This window comes from Rhodotorula graminis (genome assembly GCF_001329695.1).
Source record: "Rhodotorula graminis WP1 unplaced genomic scaffold RHOBAscaffold_9, whole genome shotgun sequence".
Taxonomy (NCBI): domain Eukaryota; kingdom Fungi; phylum Basidiomycota; class Microbotryomycetes; order Sporidiobolales; family Sporidiobolaceae; genus Rhodotorula; species Rhodotorula graminis.
In genome coordinates, this window is record NW_017264936.1 from 119,224 (window position 1) to 138,883 (window position 19,660).

A 19,660-nucleotide genomic window follows, 5' to 3' on the forward strand; every position below is an offset into this window, starting at 1 on the left:
TCTCTCTTCGCGCAGAAAGAGCAGCACGGAAGCATGCTTCGTATGGCAGTCTACAGTGCCACGTCCTCGAACCCCGAAAGCCCTCACTCGTGCGCCTTTCCGACCGTGACCGCCTCCTCTCGGTCAATGAGCGCCTCCTTGCCCTGCACGCCCATGGCGCCGTCCCACCCGTTCGCCTTGAGGTACGCCGCAAACTTGGCGTCCTCGTCGCTGAGGTCGCCGTCGAGGCTACGGGACGAGAGGCCGGCAGTTAGCGTCCGCAAAAGAGAGGTCGAGCGAGAGGAGGACGCACTCTTGGCGGATGAAGAAGTACGTCACGAGGACGCCGAGCACGCCGCAGATGGCAGCGACAATCTGCGAGGGAGAGAGACAGAGGTCAATGTCGGGCACGCAGAGAGAACTGAGAGAGAGGGTGCGCACGAAGGTCCACTTGGCGCCCAGGTTGTCGCGGATGGGCGTGAAACTCTGCGTCCCTGCGACTGCGCCGACCTTGCCAATGGCAGCCGAGATACCGTAGAGAGTGCCTGCGGACGTGCGGCGGGTGTCAGGACCGTGCGACAAGGGGCAGAGAATGCACGAGAGGGGAGAACTTGGGAGGAAGAACGAGCGACGAACCTCGGACTGGCGTCGCATAGCTCTCCGCCGAGCTCAGGCCCAAGACGTTGCCCGGTCCCAGATTGCCGAACGACTGCATGAGGCCGTAGAGGACGACGAAGGCCGGCACCGTCTTCAGGAGCTTGTCGTAGGCGAGCCCGACGCTCAGGCCGATGACGAGGTAGCCCGTGAAGCCGAGGATCATGAGGTTGCGCCGCCCGAGACGATTGACGATGAGGGCGCCAACGAGGCAGCCGGGAAGGGCGATGGTGCCGAGGAGGAGCTGGTACTCGGCCGTCTTGCGGAACTTCTCGTGCCCCGTCACCTTGACGATCTGGGCGATGATCGTGCCGGAAACTGCAAAGCAGGAAACGTGTCAGTTCGAGTGAGAGAAAGGGACTGAACGAGCGACGCTCGCTCGAGCGCGTCGCGTTCTCGGCCTCGGCGGCGTCGGGGTGGTCACGACGCTCGCTCGATGACGCCGCCGCCGTCCGAGGCAGCAGAGGGATAGGAATCTGACTCACAGACGCCGTTGGGGAACGTGACAAAGTCGTACAAGAACCAGGCGCCGCACGTTCCGATGAGGGAGCGCCAGTAGAACTTGAGGGTCAGGAGGAGCGGCGGGCCTCGCTGGATGGCGCCGTCGCGGTACAGCTTGCTGTTGACCATGCGCAAGCGGAAGAGGAGGACGACGAGCGGCGGGAGGACCGAGATGCCAAAGACGGTGCGCCAGACGGTCGAGTAGTTGGCGTCGTCGCCGCCGGCGGCCGAGTAGACGATGAGGTACAGGATGCAGGCAAAGATGGTGCCGAACGACAGGACGAGATTCGTGACCTGCGCAACGAGGTCTTTGTCAGTGAACGAACGCTAGAACGAGGCCAGAAAAGCGAGTCGACGACGAACCAAGATGAAGATTGGGCCTCGCGACTTCTGCATCTTCTCGTTGGCCGCCTCGGCCGCACTCGCAGAGCCAGACGGGTACTCGCCGCCGACGCCGATGCCCTGGGACGTGCAGAAGAGTGTAGAGCGTGAGCCTCTGAGGGACCTTCTCAAACAGACAAGAGCGCGCCGGGCCTGCGCTCGCGCTCCCGCTCGGCGCGACGAAAGTCGAGACGCACCGTGAGACCTCGACCGACGGTCATGCACCAGATGAAGCCGGCGAACGAGCCGTGAGCGCCGTGAGCCGCCGTGACGATGATGATGCCGGCGACGATGCTGAAAGTCGAGATCAAGATGCCCGCCTTGCGGCCGTAGATGTCGCACACCATGCCAATCGAGATCTGTGCGTCGACGGCGAGAAGGTCAGGGCTCACCGGCGAAGCTAAAGTCGCTGGACAAGGGAAAGGAGACGCACCTGGCCGAGGATGGTGCCGACCGTGAGGGCGTTGCTGACCTGGGTCGAGTAGGCGGACGTGTACGCCTTGCCGTAGAGCTGACCGAAGATGACTGTACGAGAGAAGAGTAGGGACCGTGTCAGGAGGTGCGCGCTCGAGAAAGGACGAGTCGAGAGGACGCACCGTTCGTCAGGGTCATGATGTTGTTCTGGAGGCCGTCCGAGATCAAGCCGGCGCCGGCGGCGAGGATGGTCCACTTGGACGAGTGCTTCTCGACGTTGCGCAGGCGCTCGACCTCCTTGTCGCCGTCGACCTGGACGGCCTGGGCGGTCGGCTTGGCGTCGTCGAGAGAGGGCGACCCCTTGTCCGTGTCGACGGACGACGAGAGGCGAAGAGGGTCGTTCATCGTGGCGAAGGCGAACGCAGGAAACAGGTGGCGGAAGGGTCGCGAGAACCGGCGGTCGGCTCGGCCGGCGAGAGGGAGAGGTGCGGCGGGGAAGGGAAGGGAGCAAAGGGAGAGCGCTGTTCTAGCGCAGATCAAGGGTGGCTCGAAGCCTTTCGACGTCTGTGCACCGTGCGTGTACAGAGGAAGAGCTGTGCGACGCAGAGGGGGCACGTTCGTGCGAGAGCGGGGCGAGGGAAGAAGGAGCCCCTCGACCGTGCGGTCGCAAGAGGAGCCGGCGATTGGACCTTTCCGCCGGACCGGCCGACACGAGAGCGTGTTCCTGCAGGTCGCAGCGGAGCGGCGAGCTAGCGCGGCGCCAAAGATAGGTCGGGAGACGAGTGCGGCGAAGGGCAGGGCGCGGTGGAGGTCGCACGTGCCCTGCGCGCTGCGAGGAGAGCGGCACGGGTGCGCGTCGCGGCATGCTGCAGCCGTGAGGCCAGATTGCGCGCACCACCGAGGAGCTGGCGGCGAGCGTGTGGGAGAGCGAGAGCAAGAAGGGCGGACGAGAGCTGCCACGACGACGAGCACCTCGCCAACGCTCGCCGCCTCGACCGAGATGGATCAGACGGACCTCGAGGCACTGCTAGCCACCTTGCGCCAGGCCCAGGACGGCTCGACGCCCGCACCAGCGCCTGCCGCCGCCAGTTCTGCACCAGCTCCTCCACCCTCATCAGCGAGCGCACCTCCCCCACAAGCCCAGCTCGACGCCCTCCTCTCGAGCCTCACCGCCCTCCCGCCCGCACCCGCCGAGCCTCCAGCCCCACCCCCGACCCGCACCCGCGACCTCTCGGCCGTCTCGTTCGCAGAGAGCGTCCCCATCCTCAACGGCCTCGCCCTCGACCCCAGCTTCCTCGAGCGCGTGCAGGCCATCTGGGACGACCAGGAGACGTTCGAGCTCAGGACCAAGGACGAGCGCAACCGCCTCGAGCTCGAGCTCGTGCGCTCGGCTGCCTCGTGCGTCCTCCTCCCTCTCCCTCCTCTCGACCCCCGTCCTCCCTCGCGCCTCGAGCTGACTTTCTCAAGCCCGCAGGCCCATCCTCAAGTCGTCCAAGCTGCGCGAGTGGGACCGTGCCGCTGTGCGCAAGTGGACTGCGCTCCAGGCCACGCAGCAGGAGCGCCTCCAAGCTGTGCGTACCTCTCTCTCTCTCGGAGCGCCCTACGCGCGCACAAACTGACCACCCCGACCGTTGCCATACAGCTCGGCATCCCCACGTTCCAGAAGACGGCCGACCCGACCATCCTCAAGCGGCAGGAGCGCGTCATGAGCGTCCTCGTCGGCTTCCTCGAGGACCACGGCAAGGGCGAGTGACGGAGCGACAGCAGCAGAGCTTGGCTCGACGTGTGCGTCCGTCATCTCTCTGTTACGCGCCGTTGCCGTACTGACCTCGTCGGCCTGCAGAACCGCTCCTCTCGGCGACTCTACCTGCTCGCCGGGCCGCCTGTCATTCGCCCGCTCCGACACGAGCTCTTCGGCCGGCAGCTCGAGTCCCGCCGCAAGCTCGACAACATGATCGAGCAGACCGCCTCGCCCGACTCGGCAGAACCCTCGCCACGCCGCCGTCGGTCCTCGACTCGGCGGCTGTCGCGCCCTTCCGGCGGGCGCAGCGGTCGCGACGGCTCCTTGGCTCTCGCCCTGTACCCTCTCGTGCAATACAGTCCTTTCGCTCTCAGATGCTGCAGCGAGAGCGCGACGAAAGAGAGAGAGAGAGACAGTGTCTGCGTTCGCAAGAGAGGCTCACGAGGAAGATCGCCTCGTCGTCGTCCTCGTCTAGTCCTCGCCGTCGAGAACGATCTACAACAATGTCCGTGCGCGGCCCACCCTCGTCGCCCTCGCTCTCGACCACGGGCAAGACCGCTCGTCTCGTCGCGTCCTCGCGCCGACGCCGCTTGCGAGCTCAGTACCTCGGGCTCGTCGCGCGGTACTGCCCGAGTGACTCAGTGCTGCGCCCTGCCGGCTGCGCGCCGTAGTGCGCGAACGTCGGCGGGTACGTGACGGGCGCGCCGTAAGGACCGGCGCCGGCGCCGGCGGCGTGGCTGAGCGGGACGAGGGCCGGGTCGGACGAGTGCGCGTGCGGGAGGTAGGGGTCGTCTGCGAGGGCATCGTGTGGGTTCGTCAAGAGGCTCAAAAGGGGAAAGGAGCGAGGCAGAGGAGAGAGAGAGAGGAAGGCGGCGACGCACAGTAGCTCGCCCTCGCGCCCTGCTGCGGGCTGTGCGGCTGCCCGTACGCGCCCTCGTACTGCTCGTACGGGCCGAGCCCGCCCTGCCCCTCGAAGAAAGCCGCCTCGCTCGCGTTGTGGCCGAGACCATAGTGCCCGGCCGCGCCGGCCCCGACGCCCGCACCGACCCTCGGGCTCCCCTCGGCCGCCGCCCACTCGCCGCCCGTCGCTCCTGCCCCCTTGCGGTCCAGCTCGTCCTCGCCCTCGTCGTCAAACTCGTCGTCGTCGTCGTCATCGCGGTCCTTCTCCATGGCGAACCCGGCGCCGCCCGTGCGACGAGTCCCTTGCGGGTTGAGCGTCGCGAGGTTGGCGCCGCCGTCGGGCTGCAGCTCAGGCCAGCGGATGTCGTCGCCGTCGGCGTCGAGGTTCGAGAAGCGCCGCTGCGTGAGGCGGTAGCCGACGTACAGGAGCGCGGCGAGGACGGCGATGCCCTGTGGACGAGCGAGGCGCGGTCAGGACGAGGACGGGTGGATGCAGGGCGAAAGAGGCGAGCGAGACGCACCCCGACGACGCCGCCGATGATGCCCCAGGTCTTGCCACTCGGCCCGCCGCCGCTGCTGTTCTCCTTGGGCGCGACGGGCACGGCCGACGCCGACTCTTGCGTCATGGTCGACTCGCTGCCGTCGGCGTTGGTGAGGACCGACGTGAGCGTCACGATGATGGTCGAACCTGTTGCATGAGTCGAGAAGAGGTCAGGAAGGTACAGGCTGAGGCGGGTGAACCGAGACGCACCGGACGAGGACGAGGTCGAGGAGGAAGTCGGGGTGGTCGACGAGGTGCTCGCTGCGGCATTAGGGGCAAGAGCGTGAGCTTGCGCTCCGGCGAATAGGAGAACTCGAGAGAGAGAGAGGGAACGCACAAGTGCTCGGAGTGCTAGCCGAGGTGGATGCCGCGAGCGCGCTCGTCTCGCTCGTCGGCGTCGGCGCGGCCGAGGTCGGGGTGTCGGCGACGGGTCCCACCGCGCTCGTGCTGCTTGCCGTGGCGCCCACTGGCGGCACGGTCGCCGCATCGGTCGGGGTCGCGGTCGTGCCCGCCGGCGTGTCTGCTGGCGCGGTTGGCGCGGTCGCCGAACTGGCGGCTGGCGGGACCGCCGAGTCGGCGGCGGGCGTCTGCTGGACGGCCGAGGCGGTTGCTGCGTCGCTCGTGGACGTGTCACAGGTGCCAAAGATGCCGCACAAGAACTGGCGCGGCTCGAGGTGGGCTCTGGCGGCCAGCGTCGCCGTTGTTGATGGAGGTGGGAGGGCCGAGGCGGAGAGCGGGAGGACGGCGAGGAGCGAGAGGGCGACGACAGTGCGTTGCCGTGCCATTTCGAGAGGCTGGCGACGCGTGCAGGCGGTGGCAGCACTGCTCTCGCGTCGAGGTCGGACGAGGAGAAACAGCGAGGTCGGCGGGCGGACGACCGCGACGAACAGCTCGCGCCGCCGCTCTCGTTCATTGGAGGAGGCACCCAAGCTAAGCGCGGCTTGTCCAGCTCTGCAATCGCCGACAGGGAACGAGCGGCGCACGAGGCGCTCGTCGACCTCGTCTCGCGCTCGAATTCACCGCACGTGCTGGCTTGCCGACCGAGAGCTCGTACCGTCTCTCTGGAGAGCTCTCTGGCTCACCGAAGCGCTCTCAGCTGTCCAGGGAGGAGGGGAGGTCGAGAGAGATTGGCAATCGAGCACGCGGAAGACGAGACCGCGTTTGAGAAGGTCACTTTGCACTGCGGCTCTTTCCTCCTCTGCACTGCTTCTACAGGCCCGCTCTTCAGAGCTTGGCGGCCCCGTCGTCCTTCCACAGGTCGGGGACGCCCCACGCCTTCGACGGGTCGACTGTGCGCTTCGTGCCGAACTCGGCGGCGCGCTTGTTGAGGCGGTCGACGTCGTCGGCCGTGAGCTCGACGCCTGCGAGGTGCAGCGAGTCAGTGCCGCTCGACGAGACGCACAGAGAAGGAGAGAGAGAGGGAGGACGCACTCTCAAAGTTCTCCTTGATGCGCTGCGGCGTGACCGACTTGGGGAGGACGACGATGCCGCGCGCGACCTGCCATGAGATGAGCACCTGGGCGGGCGTCGCGCCGTGCGCCGACGCGATCGACTTGACGACCTCGTCGGTGAGTTGAGGGGCGCCGGTCGAGCCGAGGGGCGAGTAGGCCTCGAGGAGAATGCCGTGATCGCGCGACCACTGCGTGAAGGTCCGGTCAGGGCGGCTCGCTCGACCAGGAGACGCCACGGACGCACCTGCACGACATCCGGCTGCGCACACATGAGGTTAATTTCGAGCTGATTGACGGCGGGCTTGATCTTAGCCTGCAGAGGAGGAGAAGGAGGAGTGAGCGCCGGACGCGAGGAGGGTGGGCGGACCGCAAGGGGAGCGAGACGCACCTGCTTGAGGAGCTTCTCGAGCCTGCCGATGGTGAAGTTACTGACGCCGATGTGCTTGGTCTTGCCCTGCTCGACGAGCTTCTCCATGGCGGCCCAGGTCGGCGACGGGTCGTTGGTGAGGTCCCAGTCAATCTCGGGCTTGCCCTTCTTGGGCTGGTTGGCGAAGGCGACAGGCCAGCTGCAGGCCACAGTGGATCAGTACAGGCGCGAGAAACAGGGAGAGGGCGAGTCGAGGGACAGGAAGAGCCCGAGGAGGAGGAGGCGGACGCACTGCATGAGGTAAAGGTCCAGGTGGTCGAGCCCAAGGTTGTCGAGCGTCTCCTGCAGGCCGACGGCGACCTTGTCGGGCGAGTGGAACGTATTCCAGAGCTGCGCGACAAGCGACAGGGCGTGAGTGACGGCGTGTTGTCGAGGGAGGAGGAACGGGCTGGGACGGACCTTGCTCGTGACAAACAGCTCCTTGCGGTCGATGCCCGAGTCCTTGATGCCCTGCCCGACCTCTCCCTCGTTCCTGTAGGCCCAGGCGCAGTCGATGTGCCTGTCGAGGGAGGGCGAGTGGTGAGCGAGGACGGGGTCGGAGAGTGGGACGAGAGAGATCGGGAGACGCACCTGTAGCCCGCCTGGATTGCGACCTTGACAGCCTCGCGGACCTGACCCGGCTCGCTCTGCCAGGTCCTGTTGCGAGAGATGCCGGGTCGCGGTGAGGGGACAGAGTGGAGGCGGCGAGGTGGGGGACAGGGTCAGCGACGATGGCTCGTGGGACAGAGGGAGCGAGACGAGGCGTACCCGAGACCGACAGCAGGGATCTTGATCTTTGAAGCGAGCTCGAACGTCTTTTTGAAGGTCGGCATGGTTGGTGGAGACGAAGGGAGCGACGACTCGGAGAGTGAGCCGGGCGTCTGCGTCCTGCACGTCGCACTGCATCATTCTTTCGAGAGTAGTAATGACAGAGCTCTATGCTACAGGCTGCTGCTCGGCTCCGACGCGCCGTCCGCCGATCCTCCTCGCGCCTCGTCCGCCAAACGCTGCTGCCGTTTCCGCAGCCACACGCCCTTGAGCACCGTCTTGAGCTGCTCTTCGCCCGCCTTGAAGTTGGCTGCACGTCGGCCACGAGGCGAGAGTCAGTGGTCGTTCGACCTGCTCGAGAGGTAGAGAGGGAGGGAGGGAGAGAGGGGCGCACCCTTTGCGAGCCGGATGAGGCGGTCCGTCTCCTCCTCCTTGAACGCAAACTCCCATGTCGAAAAGACCTCGAGCGGGTTCTTGAACTCGTCGTCGGGCGCGAGCGGGATGTAGGCGAGCGCGATGCCGTTGCGCTCGAGGACGTCGTCGACCGACGGGTGGTCGTTGCGGCATGACGCGGCGTGGTCGGGGTTGGTCGAGCCGATCCAGATGCTGCGCACGAGAGGCTGTGTCAGGATACCGTCTCCGCGAGGAGAAAGACGCAGAGGAGGCAGAGAGAAAAGAAGGCGCACCTGCATCGCCCGAGAGGAGGCTCCCTCGCCTGGCTGCTCGGCATCGGCTTGTCCTCGCCCGCACCCGCTCCATCCTCATGCGCCGCACGCTCCGCACTCTCGGGCGCGCTCCCGACGGGCGCAGGCTGCGGGTTGTCGACCCGCACGCCGCTCCTCTCGCCGTCCTCCTTGGCGCCGCTCGCGCCCTCCTGCAGCTTGGCCGCGTCGACCTTGGCCGCCGCCGCGTGGGCGTCCTTCTCGTGTTCCTTGCTCTCATCCTTGGCGTCGCCGGCCTTGCCGCCCTGCTGCGCGGCGACCTGCGCGGGGAAGAGCGCCTCGACGTCGACCGCCGGCCACCGCGAGCGCTCCCTCCTGCCCGCCTGCTCGACGCCGTCCTCCTGCTGCTGCTGCGCGTCGGCCGCCGTCGAGGGCACGGCGTCGTACTTGCGCGCGAGCTCGGCCGCACGCGAGAACCACACGTCCTGCGAGTCGGCGCTCGCGTCGAGCGCGATGATGACGTCGGCGCTGCGGCGCAGGAGCGGGAGGTACGGCAGGTTGAGGTTGATGCCGGCGTCGGCAAAGCCGAGGGTGCGCTCGGTGGCAAGGGACGACGGGACCGAGGAAGGGAGGGTGCGCAGGTTGTACAGGAAGTTGGGGAGCTCGGCGGGAGGGAGCGGGTGGATAATGTCGAGCTTGTACGCGTTCGACTTGACTGCAGGTGACGCGAGAGAGAGTCAGGCGACGCGAGAGAGACTGAGAGAGGGAGAACAGGGGACGACGCACCAAAGTCGTCGATCTTGGCGAAGAGCGGCATGGCGACGAGCAGCGGCCGGATCTCGGACCAGTACGAGAAGAGCGACGCCGAGAACGCGCTTGCGTAGATGCCCGACAGGACGGGCACGCCGAGCTCGGGCACGCGCTCGGCGCTCTTGCCGCCGTCAAAGACGCGCCCGAGCGCCCAGGTCGGGATCCAGGCCGCGAGCTTGTCGCTGCCGACCTCGAACGGCGTCGTCTCGAACCTGTGGCAAAGGGTCCGTCAAGACGAGGTAATAGACAGCGAGAGAGGGAGAGTGGGGCGCACCAGGTGTACTCGGCCTTCTGGACCATCTCCTTGGCCTTGTCCTCGTTCTCGTTCTCGAGCTTCTCGAGCTCTGACGGCGGCGGGATGTCGTGGCGCACGGTCGTGTAGATGGGCAGAGGCGCGCCGCCGTCGTCGATAAAGTCGCGCTGCGCCGACGTCTTCATGGTGCGGAGCGAGAGCGGCCGAGGCGGGGGCGGGAGCGCCGACGAGGCGACGTAGAGCCGGGTCGAGACGAGGACGCCATACACGTCGACGAGCGAAACGTCGCCGCCTTGGCTCGCCTTCTTGAGAATCGTGGCGGCGAGGATGGCGCGCGAGTTGGGGTCGTCGACGTTGAGGAGGCCGGTGAACGTGTCGGGCTGGAGGAACGGCTCCTTGACGCGCTCGCGCAGGTGCTTGAGGGTCCAGCTGATGTCGGCTGTGTGGGCGCATCAAAAGAGTCAGACCGGGACGATGGGGGAGGAGAGAGGAAGAAAGGGGAGGGAGGGACGCACCGCCGCCGAGCGAGTAGAGCGTGTTGAGGGCCCAGCACGACCCGCTGACGCCCGAGATGTGCGTCACGACGTCCCACAGGCCCGTCTCCTTTGCCGCCTCGAGGCTCGCCATCGTGTTGAGCATGGCGCGGTACCCGCCGCCGCTCGCCGCGATCGAGACGGTGGGCAGGTCGCGCTCGTCGACGTCGTCGAGGGGGACGTCGACGAGGCGGGCGAACGCGGCGCGCATCTTCTGGCGGCGGTTGCGCAGAAAGGCGCGCTCGCTGATCGGGAGGTCGGTGCCGAGGCGGACCTGGGCGTCCCACTGGAGCTCGGGGTGGGCGCGCGCGTCCTTGCCCTCGTCGACGATGTGGGCGTAGGTCGAGTCGGGCCCGAGCGAGAGCTCGTCTTGCAGCTTGGCGAACGTGGTCGACAGTGAGGCGAGGGACGACTTCCACGACTCGAGCGTGGCGGTAACGTCGGCGAGGCGGAGGGACGGCAAGGGGAGGTCGGGGAGGGAAGGGAAGTCGGGGAGGGAAGGAGGGGTCGGGAGGGTCGGCCTGGGAAGCGACTTGAGCTTGGCGAGCCATGCAGGATCCTTGTCGTCGCCGCAGTCGCCGTCTCGTCCTGCGCCGCCCTTGCCCGTGGCCGTCGCCTTGGTCGCCGCGGGCTGGTCGTCGCAGCGGAGCGTCCAGAAGGCGCGCGACGAGGGCGAGCCGTGAGGTTTGGCTGCGTGCCCTGCGACGGCTCCAACGCCTGCCCCGAGGCCCGCACCGGCGAGGAGGACCGACGAGGCGAACAACCGGGTCGAAGTGATCGGCGGCGAGGTGGGGAGCGAGGCGAGCCCACGGCGCGGGGCGAGGGCGAGGGGTGCAGGTCGCCTTGGTGGGAGGGTGCGAGTGGTCTCGAGGCGCAGGCGGACCATGCAGGCAGCGACGACGAGAGCGAGCGAGGTCGAGGTGGGCGAAGCACTCTCTCCTTCATCTCCCATCGACGTCGCACAGCTCGCCGCCTCTTGAGCCGACCTGCACGCAGGCGCACCATGGCCACTGCTGCCACTGCTGCCGCGACAGACTCGAAAGAGTCGTCCAAGGAGGCGAGGGCGCAGCGTCGCCTCGAGCTCCTCCAGCTCAACAATGACGCCTGGCAACGCGCAGGGCCACCAGGTGCGCACCGCCCCCACCTCCCTACACTGCCGTGCACACCCCCTGACACGCCCTCCCCGCCCCCGCAGACGGCCTCGGCAAGCTCGACACCTCGCTCAAGCGCCACACCGCCCTCCTCGTCAAGCTCCGCTCGAGCCTCAACACGAGCGCCGCCATCCCGGGTCTCCTCAACGAGATCGCCCAGCTCAGCCTCGAGAAGTACGTCGAGGAGGCCGTCGGCGCAGTCGTCGAGGGCCTCGGCAAGTGCAAAACGGCCGCAGAGACGGCCGGCGCAGTCGAGGTGCGTCGCAACGAGTCCCTCTCTGCGTGTCCTGGCCCGTCCCTCGTGAGTAGAGAAACTGATCTGTCGCCCGGTCCTGCCCCTCCAGGTCGTCTCGGCCCTCCATCAGCGCTTCCCCGACCTGTTCACCCCTCCTTTCGCCTCGCTCCTCCTCCAGGGCCTCAAGCCCGCATCCTCGACCGCCTCGGACCGCGACATCCAGGACAAGGAGAACAACGCGCGCATCGTCAAGCAGCGCGGCGTGCTGCGCGTCGTCGGAGAGCTCGAGGCGGTCGGGATCGTCAGGAAGGGCGAGGGCAAAGGCGTGCGGGGCGAGGTGACGTGGGCTGCGCTCAAGGACCTTGTGCGTGGCACTTTCTCCTTCTTTTCCATGTGTCTCTCGGCCCAATCCCTGACCTACCTCACCCGCAACAGCTCACCTCGGACAAGGAGGCGCTCGCGCTCGTCGCGCCTCTCGCCATCGCCTTCGCCAAACACCTCGGCCCCATCTACCTTCCGCCCGTCGACCCTCCAGCCGCGACAGGCGACAGCGCCGAGCCGTCCTCGCACGACTTTCCCGCCATGGGGGCAGACGTCGACGACGGGCTCGTCCCGCGCGAGATGAAGGACAAGTTCCGCAAGCTCCTCGTCGCCTACTTTGACGCCCTCGGCAAGCGCGAACAGCGCCTTCACGTCGTGCGTCCCGCTCTCTACTTCTCGAGGATCACTGCGTCCTCGGCGACCGAACCCTGACCTCACTCGCACCGGCCACAGGACCTGCAAAAGCAAGACAAGCGCAACCACGAGGCCTACATCCGCTCGGGCGAGGTCTTCGAGGACCGCGAGAAGAACTACGAGAAGGCCGTAAAGTCGTGGGAGCGAGGGTGGGCGTCCGTCACTCAGTGCGCCCCTCTCGCGACCTTCCTCCCCCCTCCTCACCCCGCCCGTCCCTGACCTTTCACCTTCGCCCGCAGGCTATCCGAGCTCCTGTCGCTCCAGCTCCCGGTTCTCCCGTCCCTCCAGTCGTCGCTCAACCCGTCGTTCGTCACGGCCGGCTCGTCGGGCGCCGCCGGCACCGGCAACGACGACCTCGGCCCGCAGAGCCTGTGGGCCGACGACGAGGAGCGCAAGTTCTACGAAGACCTGCGCGAGCTGAGGGGCGAGGTGCCGGGCGCGATCCTCGGCGTCCCGGACGAGACCGAGAAGGGGGTCGAGGGGGAGGGAGCGGCGGTCGAGTCGGCGGCGGCGGTCGAGAGCGAGGTCAAGGAGGAGATGCGCATCGACGATGAACGGGAGGATGAACCTGTCGAGTGCGTCGTCCCCCTCTCCTCATGCGCTCGCCGGCCCGGTCAGCTCACTCTGCCCGCCTCGCGCAGGGACCCGGTCGCCAAACTCGACACGAACGAGCCGGACCCGGCCATCCCGTCCGGCCCTGCCGCGCAGCTCAACGCCATCTTTGCGCGCCTGCCCGAGGCGTCGTCCAAGGCGTCAATCGACGCCATCGCCTTCGAGTTCGCCTTCCTCAACAGCAAGGCCGCCCGCAAAAGGCTCGTCAAGGTGCGTCGCCTCTCCCCAGTCCCCCCTCGTGTCGAGTTCCCGCCCTGACTCTCGAGTGCTGCAGACGCTCGGCTCGGTCAGCAGGAACCGCCAGGACATCCTGCCGTACTACGCTCGCCTCGTCGGCACCCTCAACCCGTTCATGCCCGATGTCGGCAAGGAGCTCGTCGCGCTCGTACGTCCCACTCCCTCTCTCTCGTTCTCGCACTCGTCCCGACCGACCCTGACGAAGGGCACACCCGCAGCTCGAGGACGAGTTCCGTTACCTGCAGCGCAAGAAGCAGGCCGACCTCGGTGAGAGCAGGTCCAAGGTGCGCCCGCCGCTCCACCTCGTCTCTCTCTCTGGCGCCTACTGACTCTCAGGCGTACACAGAACCTGCGCTTCGTTGCCGAGCTCACTAAGTTCCGCGTCACGCCCGAACACGTCATCTTCCACATCTTCAAGGTCCTCCTCGACGACTTCTCGGGCCCCAACATCGACAACTTCTGCACGGTGCTCGAGGCGTGCGGCCGCTTCCTCCTCCGCAGCGAGGCGACGAGCGAGCGCATGAAGGTGGTCGTCGACACGTTCAAGCGCAAGAAGGCGGCCATGCACCTCGACGAGCGCCAGTCGGCCATGCTCGAGAACGCCTACTACCAGGTGCGCACCCTCTCTCTCTTCCGCATCACGCCTCGGCTCGCAAGGAGCAGGAAGCCGATCGGCAGGCTTGACGAGCGTGAGCGACCCGCAGTGCGACCCGCCCGAGCGCCCGGCCATCCCGCCCAAGGAGCGCACGCCGATGCAGCTGTACCTGCGCCACCTGTTCTACAACGTCCTCAACCGCAACTCGAGCGACAAGGTCCTCAAGCTGCTGCGCAAGCTCCACTGGGAGGACCCCGCTGTGCGCCCGGACCTCCTCTCCTCCTCGCGCTCGTGCGGAGCACTGACTCTCGCCCTCGTCGCCGACGCAGGTCGTCCGCAAGCTCCACAACGCGTTCACCAAGGTCTGGAAGATCAAGTACAGCAACGTGCACCTGTTCGCTGTCCTCCTGTACGACCTCGGCCGGTACCACCCCGACTTTAGCGTCGGTGTCATCGACGACGTGCTCGAGAACGTGCGCACCGGCATGGAGGTCAACAACTTCAAGTACAACCAGCAGCGCGTCGCGACCGTCAAGTACCTCGGCGAGCTGTACAACTACCGCGTCGTCGACTCGCGCGTCGTGTTCGACACGCTGTGGTCGCTCGTCACCTTCGGCCACCGTGCGTCCCCTCTCGCTCCTCCCTCCCTTTCCTCGCCCTCGTATTCTTACTCACGTCCACCTCTCGTGCAGCCGAGGGTCGCCCTTCGCCCGACGCGCCGACCCCGATCGACTCGCCCGACGACTACTTCCGCATCCGCCTCGTGTGCACCCTCCTCGACACGTGCGGCGCCTGCTTCGACCGAGGCGCCCTCAAGAAGAAGCTCGACAACTTCCTCGTCTTCTTCCAGGTGCGTCCCGTCCTCTCCTCGTCGTCGTACCCTCGTCGCCGTCCGACTCCTCCCCTCGTCGACGAGCTGACCCGCCTCGCCCTCGCAGATGTACGTGCTCGTCAAGGGCGCGCTCCCGATGGACGTCGGCTTCATGTACTCGGACACGCTCGAGCAGGTCCGCCCCAAGCTCGTCCGCTTCCAGACGTACCCCGAGGCGGCCTTTGCGGTCGACGACATGATGGCTGCGGTCGCCAAAGACGGTGCGCCGACTCTCTCTCTCTCGTCCCTTGCACCTCGGCCTGATAGTCGAGCTGCCCTGACACTCGGGACCCGCAGCGTTGCCGGACGAGGAGGTTGAGGAGCAGGACGGGCAGGCCGGGCCGCGGCAGGGCGCAGACGAGGAGGGCGAGGACGGCTCCGAGACCGAGGGCGACAGCGAGGTGCGTCTTCCCTTATTTGACGTCGAGGTCTGCGACGAGTCCTGACGCGTTTGCGCCCGCAGGACGACACGACCGACGGCGACGAGCTCGCCGACCCGACCGCCTTTGACGACGAGGACGCCCAGGGTGCCGAGCGCGGTCGGGACCCGCACGCCATGACGCAGGACGAGGAGGACGACTTTGCGCGCGAGCTCGCCAAGATGATGGTCTCGTCGAGCGAGCAGCGCGAGCGCAAGCCGGTCGCGCTCGACGTCGGCATCCCGCTCATCCGGCGGCAGAGGGCCGAGGAGCGACCGGTCGAGGAGCTCGATGCGGCGGCGCAGGAGGAGCAGCGCGGCATGCAGTTCACGCTCCTGACGAAGCGGGGCAACAAGCAGCAGGTGCGTCCCTTTCCTCTTCACGCCTCTTCCTCTCTCTCCTCGAGCGCGCCTGACCCTCGTCACTCCCCTGCAGGCCCTCGCCATGGAGATTCCTCGCGACTCGTCGATCGCGATGAGCTCAACGCTGCAACGCGAGCAGAACAAGGCCGAGCAGGAGCGCCTCAAGCGGCTCGTCCTCGACTACGAGTCGCGCGAGGAGGAGGCCGACAAGCAGGGTGCGTCTCTCTCTCTCTCTCTCCTTCCCCTGAGCGAAGCATGTTTGTGTGCGAGCGGCGTCACTGACTCGTGAGCCCCGTCGACAGCCCTCAAGGAGACGCTTGCACGCCGAGGTTTCGCCCTCAGTTATGGCGCTGGTACGCCCCTCCCCCTTCTCCTTCTTCTTTCCGTCCTCCCTCTGATTGCGCCCTACCCTCGCAGAGAACCGGCGCAAGGGCGTCAAGGTGCAGGTCGTTCCCTAAATCTTCTCGTTCCCCTCCCTTCCCCCTCCCTTCCCCCTCGTCGATTCCTCTCCTCGACCATCTCCTCGTTGTGCCCCTCCCCTGTTGTACTCTCTCGTCGTCAACCTCTCTCGTGCCCAGCACGAGGCAGTCATGACGCTCTTCCGCCTCCCGTCCCGACCAGGCCCCGTCCTCGACCAACACGGCGACCTCGACTTCAGCCTCGCCCTCGCCCATCCCTTCCTTCTCCTCGCCAACCTCGTCGCGTTTTCCAACCCGCCCTCTCTCGGTACAAGGACCGGCGGGCGGCCCCGAGCCGGCGGCCCCGCTTGCGCCGCCGCCGGCGCTGTCGCCGTCCACGAGCGCGAGCGGCGGGCCTCGTCCTGGACGCGGTGGGACCGGGTCGAGCCATGACGCGCACGCGCCGCGCAGGAGCCCGTCCGGTCGAGGCGGTCGTCCTGGTCGGGGCTCGGCGTCGGCGACGCCGGGGCGCGGCGACGCTCGCGGTGGGCGAGCGAGGGAGGGCAGCGGGCGTGCGTCGGCGCGCGACGGCTTCGACAGATGGCAGGAGCGGCCGGGCATGTGGAGCTGACGGAGGGAGCGCAGTGGCGAGCAACGACGGGCAGCTTCTTCCTGTGCTCGAGGGCGGCGTCGGGACGATCTGGGCTTGAGAGGGCGGCAGAGCGGGGAGAGGCTCGAGCAGCGGGAGCCGCAGCTTTCTGCGGCACGGTCGGCTTGGCCAGGCGAGCTCGAGGCTTCATGCTCGTCCGCTTGTCCTCGAAGAGCGGTCCCGCGCGTGCTTCTCTCCTTGGTCGCCATGAGCTCGAGGTGCGCCATCTCTTTCTCTCCCTCTTTACCCAATTCCTCCGACGCGAGCCTGACACTGTCACGTGCCTCACGCAGGCTAGCTCTGTTGTACCCTGTGCGCTCTTGCGCCCCTCGATCCGGCGCCGCCTACATCGACTCGCGGCCTTCTCAAGTCGCCTCTTCCGCTCTCCCGCCTCGTCCTCGCCACCTGTGGCCGCCGCGCCTATCTCGACGGCCTCTCCCACCTTCCTTGCACCTCTCGAGCCCTCGCACGCAGCGTCGGGCGCCGTCCGGCCTCGCCGTCGCTCGAACCGTCCGCTGTATGCGGCGTCTCCTTTCCCCTTCTCGCCGGACCCTCACCCTCGGTCAAGGAGAGCCGCAGCAACTCGCTCGCCCTCGGTCTCGCACAAGAACGGCCTCGCTCTCGCGCACGCCTCTCTCCCTCCTTCCTCCCACTCTTGCCCCCTCCCCCTTCGACGACCTCCCTCGTCCCTCCTCGTCCTCACCCTCACCCTCACCCACCACCACCACCACCACCTCTCAGCCCCATCATGCAGTCGACGATGAACATTCCCGACCAGTTCCGCGCCGCCCAGTTCACCGAGAAGAACGGGCAGCTCGAGATCAAGCCGACGCAGCTCGGCGAGGTCAAGGCCGACGGTGCGTCTCCCTCTCTCTCCTCGTCGTCGTCGTCGTCGTCGAGGTCGAGACTGACTCTGTCCTCGTCTCGCAGAGTGCGTCATCAAGGTCCACGTGTGCGGCCTCCACTCGACGTGCGTCCCCCTCTCCTTTCGCGCACGAGCCTCGACCGAGAGCTGACCCTCCCTCGCCCGCCCGCAGCGACGAGCTCCTCAAGCACGACCTGCTCCCGGACATGCGCTACCCGATGATCCCGGGCGGCGTCGTCGTCGGCGAGATCGCCAAGGCGGCGCAGCAGGGCAAGCGCAACCTCAAGGAGGGCACGCTCGTCGTCGGTCCGTCCCCGTCTCTCTCTCTCTCTGCCTCGTCTACGTCGACGAGGACCTGCGACTGACACACTCTTACGCTCGCAGCCATCACGTTCATGCGCGGCCTCGCCGAGTACGTCGCCGTCAACGAGGCCATGGTCATCGAGCTGCCCAAGTCGTTCCACTCGGGCGACAAGCACCTCGAGGCGCCCATCTGCGCGTTTGACGCGACGCGCGTCTGGGTCGCGCACGAGCGCTGCCACGACGAGCTCAAGCGCATGAACGACGCCGAGCGTCGCCTCGTCAAGGACCTCAACGAGCGGATGGGCTTCAAGGGCGACGGCGTCCTCGTCGTGTACGGTCAAGGGTGCGTCCCTCTCCCTCTCTCTCTCTCTCTGTGTCGACGACGACGCGGCACTGACCCTCGCACCACCGTACTCCCCCTCCCTCTCGCAGCGGCTTTGTCAAGGTCGCGCTCGACACGATCAAGATGGCCAAGCAGGACCGCAAGGTGATCCTCGTCGCCACGTCGGACCGCTGGTCGGCCGGCGACTACGGCCTCAAGGACGACTGCCTCGTCGTCGTCGGCAAGCACAACGTCGCCGACGAGCTCAAGAAGCTCGGCGGCGCCCAGGGCATCATGTGTGCGTCCGCGCTCTCTCTCTCGAGGTCGTCGACGGACGACGCACTGACCCACTCGGTCCCGCACGACTCGCAGGCGTCGACATGCCGATTCAGCAGGTCGAGCAGCTCCTCGACGGCTGCCGCTTCCACTCTTCGATCGTCCTCCTCTCGCCTCGCCAGGACCAGGCGATGCAGCTCCCGATCGGTGCGTTCCTCGCGCTCTCTCTCTCGCCGGCTCGAGATCTCGAGGCCCACACTGACCCTCTCCCTCCTCCTCCTCCTCCCTCTCGACCTCGCCTCCTCGACCTCGCCGCACAGCCAACATCCTCGCCAAGTCGATGACGCTGCACGGCCAGCCCCTCGTCACGCACAAGCAGCTCGAGCACGCCATGCAGCTCGCCGACAAGCACGGCCTGCGCGCGCCGGTCAAGCAGTTCAACTTTGACGAGGGCGGGGTGCGCCAGGGCTGGGCGGCCGTCGAGGGACGCGAGCAGTTCGAGGCGGCGGTCGTCGTTGTGTCGCGCTCGTGAGGAGCCCTCTCCCTCCATCTGCCGTAGCCTCCCCCTCTCGCCTCGTCGGCGCCTTTGCATTCAAGCTTTGCCCTCACTTTTCGCCTCTCTCTCGCTCTCGCGCTTTCTCTCTCTCTCTCTCTCTCTCTTTCTCTCTCTCTCTCTCTCTCTCTCTCTCTCTCTCTCTCTCTTCTTCTTCCCGTCGAGAGCTGCGCCTCGCCCCGCTTCTGGAGGGTTTTTTCGAGCGAAAGAAGAGCGAGCAGGAGAGGAGCTTGCCAGCGAGAACGAGGAGTCGAGGTCACGCCACCGCGAAGCTGCTCCCTCCTTCTGCGCACTGAATGACGACGCTCGAGGGACGAGCGACCGACGAACGAGAGAGCAGTGCGAGGCGGCTCGTGGAGACGGTCCGAGCGAGCCTTCTCAAGTGGACCGCTGCCGAGGGAAAACTCTCGCTCCTGCTCCTCATTCGCCTCAAGTGCAAAGCAGACCTGTCGAGTAGCACTCTGAGCTCGACCCGAGCAGCTTGGGCGAGCGAAAGGAGCGCAAAAAGGAGCGAGGACGAGTACGGCGCGGACGCGAAACGCAACAAAAGAGTAGGGTTGGCGCGCGGCGCGGCCGGGGTGCGACTGGTAATCCGAGTAGCATGCCGGCGGCGTGGCGACGCTCTAGCCTAATCTTTATCAGCCCAGTGTCTGCCCCAATTCCTCGAGGTAATCCCGTAGCTTTATACTCGGAAGAGAGCTAATGACCCTGACTGGTTCGACAAAGGAAAGTACTACTTTGTTGGCGCACGCCACACGCATCGGGTTCACCTCCCGCCGGTCCTCCCTCTCGCACCTCGACACGCTCGAGCTCGGGAAGGTCGCCATCGTCTCGAGCATTTTCTGTTGCACATCTGGGTACCCTACAACACCCCCCTTGCGCGAGATGGCGAGCGAGGAGCGAGGAAAAACGCCGGACGAGGAGGGCGCGCGCGCCGGCTCGGCTCGTCACTTCCCCACATTCTCGCTCTTCTACCCTCTCCTCCTGCTGCTACAGGGCTCGCGTTTGTTCGAGGATCAGCTCTGAGAGGTGTGTGCCCCGTACCGAAGCCCGAGCGAGCAAAATGCGAGCGATCAGAGGGCG

The 19,660-nt window shown here is 66.9% G+C and overlaps 7 protein-coding genes across 7 annotated transcripts; 3 read left to right on the forward strand and 4 right to left on the reverse strand.

Moving 5' to 3' along the window:
• Positions 1-18: 18 nt before the first annotated feature.
• Positions 19-2,334, reverse strand: RHOBADRAFT_37710 (uncharacterized protein; the record flags this gene model as incomplete). Its single annotated transcript, XM_018413457.1, has 9 exons — positions 19-228; positions 293-354; positions 421-524; positions 616-951; positions 1,119-1,428; positions 1,498-1,596; positions 1,713-1,874; positions 1,949-2,040; positions 2,112-2,334. 9 exons carry the CDS (start codon positions 2,332-2,334, stop codon positions 84-86), a joined length of 1,533 nt encoding a protein of 510 aa, XP_018269884.1. The 3' UTR covers positions 19-83.
• A 595-nt stretch (positions 2,335-2,929) lies between these two features.
• RHOBADRAFT_45128 (uncharacterized protein) lies at positions 2,930-3,682 on the forward strand (the record flags this gene model as incomplete). The annotated part of the gene is made up of 3 exons (XM_018414545.1): positions 2,930-3,327; positions 3,404-3,500; positions 3,572-3,682. 3 exons carry the CDS (start codon positions 2,930-2,932, stop codon positions 3,680-3,682), a joined length of 606 nt encoding a protein of 201 aa, XP_018269885.1.
• Positions 3,683-4,076: 394 nt separating this feature from the next.
• Positions 4,077-5,896, reverse strand: RHOBADRAFT_54432 (uncharacterized protein; the record flags this gene model as incomplete). Its single annotated transcript, XM_018417305.1, has 5 exons — positions 4,077-4,462; positions 4,552-5,020; positions 5,092-5,258; positions 5,322-5,372; positions 5,449-5,896. 5 exons carry the CDS (start codon positions 5,894-5,896, stop codon positions 4,269-4,271), a joined length of 1,329 nt encoding a protein of 442 aa, XP_018269886.1. The 3' UTR covers positions 4,077-4,268.
• Positions 5,897-6,224: 328 nt separating this feature from the next.
• On the reverse strand, positions 6,225-7,814 carry RHOBADRAFT_28234 (uncharacterized protein). Its single transcript, XM_018412820.1, has 8 exons — positions 7,737-7,814; positions 7,560-7,625; positions 7,389-7,488; positions 7,222-7,319; positions 6,951-7,128; positions 6,807-6,875; positions 6,543-6,750; positions 6,225-6,472 (listed from the first exon to the last, which is right to left on the reverse strand). Exons 1-8 carry the CDS (start codon positions 7,799-7,801, stop codon positions 6,336-6,338), a joined length of 921 nt encoding a protein of 306 aa, XP_018269887.1. The 5' UTR covers positions 7,802-7,814; the 3' UTR covers positions 6,225-6,335.
• A 56-nt stretch (positions 7,815-7,870) lies between these two features.
• On the reverse strand, positions 7,871-10,880 carry RHOBADRAFT_54434 (uncharacterized protein; the record flags this gene model as incomplete). The annotated part of the gene is made up of 6 exons (XM_018417306.1): positions 7,871-8,046; positions 8,131-8,342; positions 8,423-9,113; positions 9,185-9,420; positions 9,483-9,900; positions 9,977-10,880. The coding sequence occupies 6 exons, from the start codon at positions 10,878-10,880 to the stop codon at positions 7,910-7,912; spliced, it is 2,598 nt and encodes an 865-aa protein (XP_018269888.1). The 3' UTR covers positions 7,871-7,909.
• An 89-nt stretch (positions 10,881-10,969) lies between these two features.
• Positions 10,970-16,286, forward strand: RHOBADRAFT_54435 (uncharacterized protein). Its single transcript, XM_018417307.1, has 19 exons — positions 10,970-11,121; positions 11,190-11,401; positions 11,490-11,744; positions 11,816-12,076; positions 12,155-12,282; positions 12,355-12,690; positions 12,757-12,937; positions 13,002-13,112; positions 13,183-13,248; positions 13,311-13,577; positions 13,669-13,818; positions 13,889-14,180; positions 14,252-14,409; positions 14,498-14,651; positions 14,728-14,831; positions 14,894-15,211; positions 15,285-15,426; positions 15,514-15,564; positions 15,629-16,286. The coding sequence occupies exons 1-19, from the start codon at positions 10,998-11,000 to the stop codon at positions 15,667-15,669; spliced, it is 3,351 nt and encodes a 1,116-aa protein (XP_018269889.1). The 5' UTR covers positions 10,970-10,997; the 3' UTR covers positions 15,670-16,286.
• A 720-nt stretch (positions 16,287-17,006) lies between these two features.
• Positions 17,007-18,556, forward strand: RHOBADRAFT_45133 (uncharacterized protein; the record flags this gene model as incomplete). The annotated part of the gene is made up of 7 exons (XM_018414546.1): positions 17,007-17,115; positions 17,189-17,228; positions 17,296-17,429; positions 17,508-17,769; positions 17,859-18,046; positions 18,121-18,231; positions 18,345-18,556. 7 exons carry the CDS (start codon positions 17,007-17,009, stop codon positions 18,554-18,556), a joined length of 1,056 nt encoding a protein of 351 aa, XP_018269890.1.
• Positions 18,557-19,660: the final 1,104 nt, after the last annotated feature.

Bases quoted from the DNA above. Each gene is read 5' to 3' on its own strand.
- RHOBADRAFT_28234 (XM_018412820.1), bottom strand. From the start codon at position 7,801: ATGCCGACCTTCAAAAAGACGTTCGAGCTCGCTTCAAAGATCAAGATC. The intron at 7,626-7,736 runs GTACGCCTCGTC...CTCTCGCAACAG, and splicing joins ATCCCTGCTGTCGGTCTCGG to GACCTGGCAGAGCGAGCCGG. The intron at 6,876-6,950 runs GTGCGTCTCGCT...CCTCCTCTGCAG, and splicing joins TCGAGAAGCTCCTCAAGCAG to GCTAAGATCAAGCCCGCCGT.
- RHOBADRAFT_54435 (XM_018417307.1), top strand. From the start codon at position 10,998: ATGGCCACTGCTGCCACTGCTGCCGCGACAGACTCGAAAGAGTCGTCC. The intron at 12,938-13,001 runs GTGCGTCGCCTC...CGAGTGCTGCAG, and splicing joins CCCGCAAAAGGCTCGTCAAG to ACGCTCGGCTCGGTCAGCAG. The intron at 15,212-15,284 runs GTGCGTCCCTTT...ACTCCCCTGCAG, and splicing joins AGCGGGGCAACAAGCAGCAG to GCCCTCGCCATGGAGATTCC.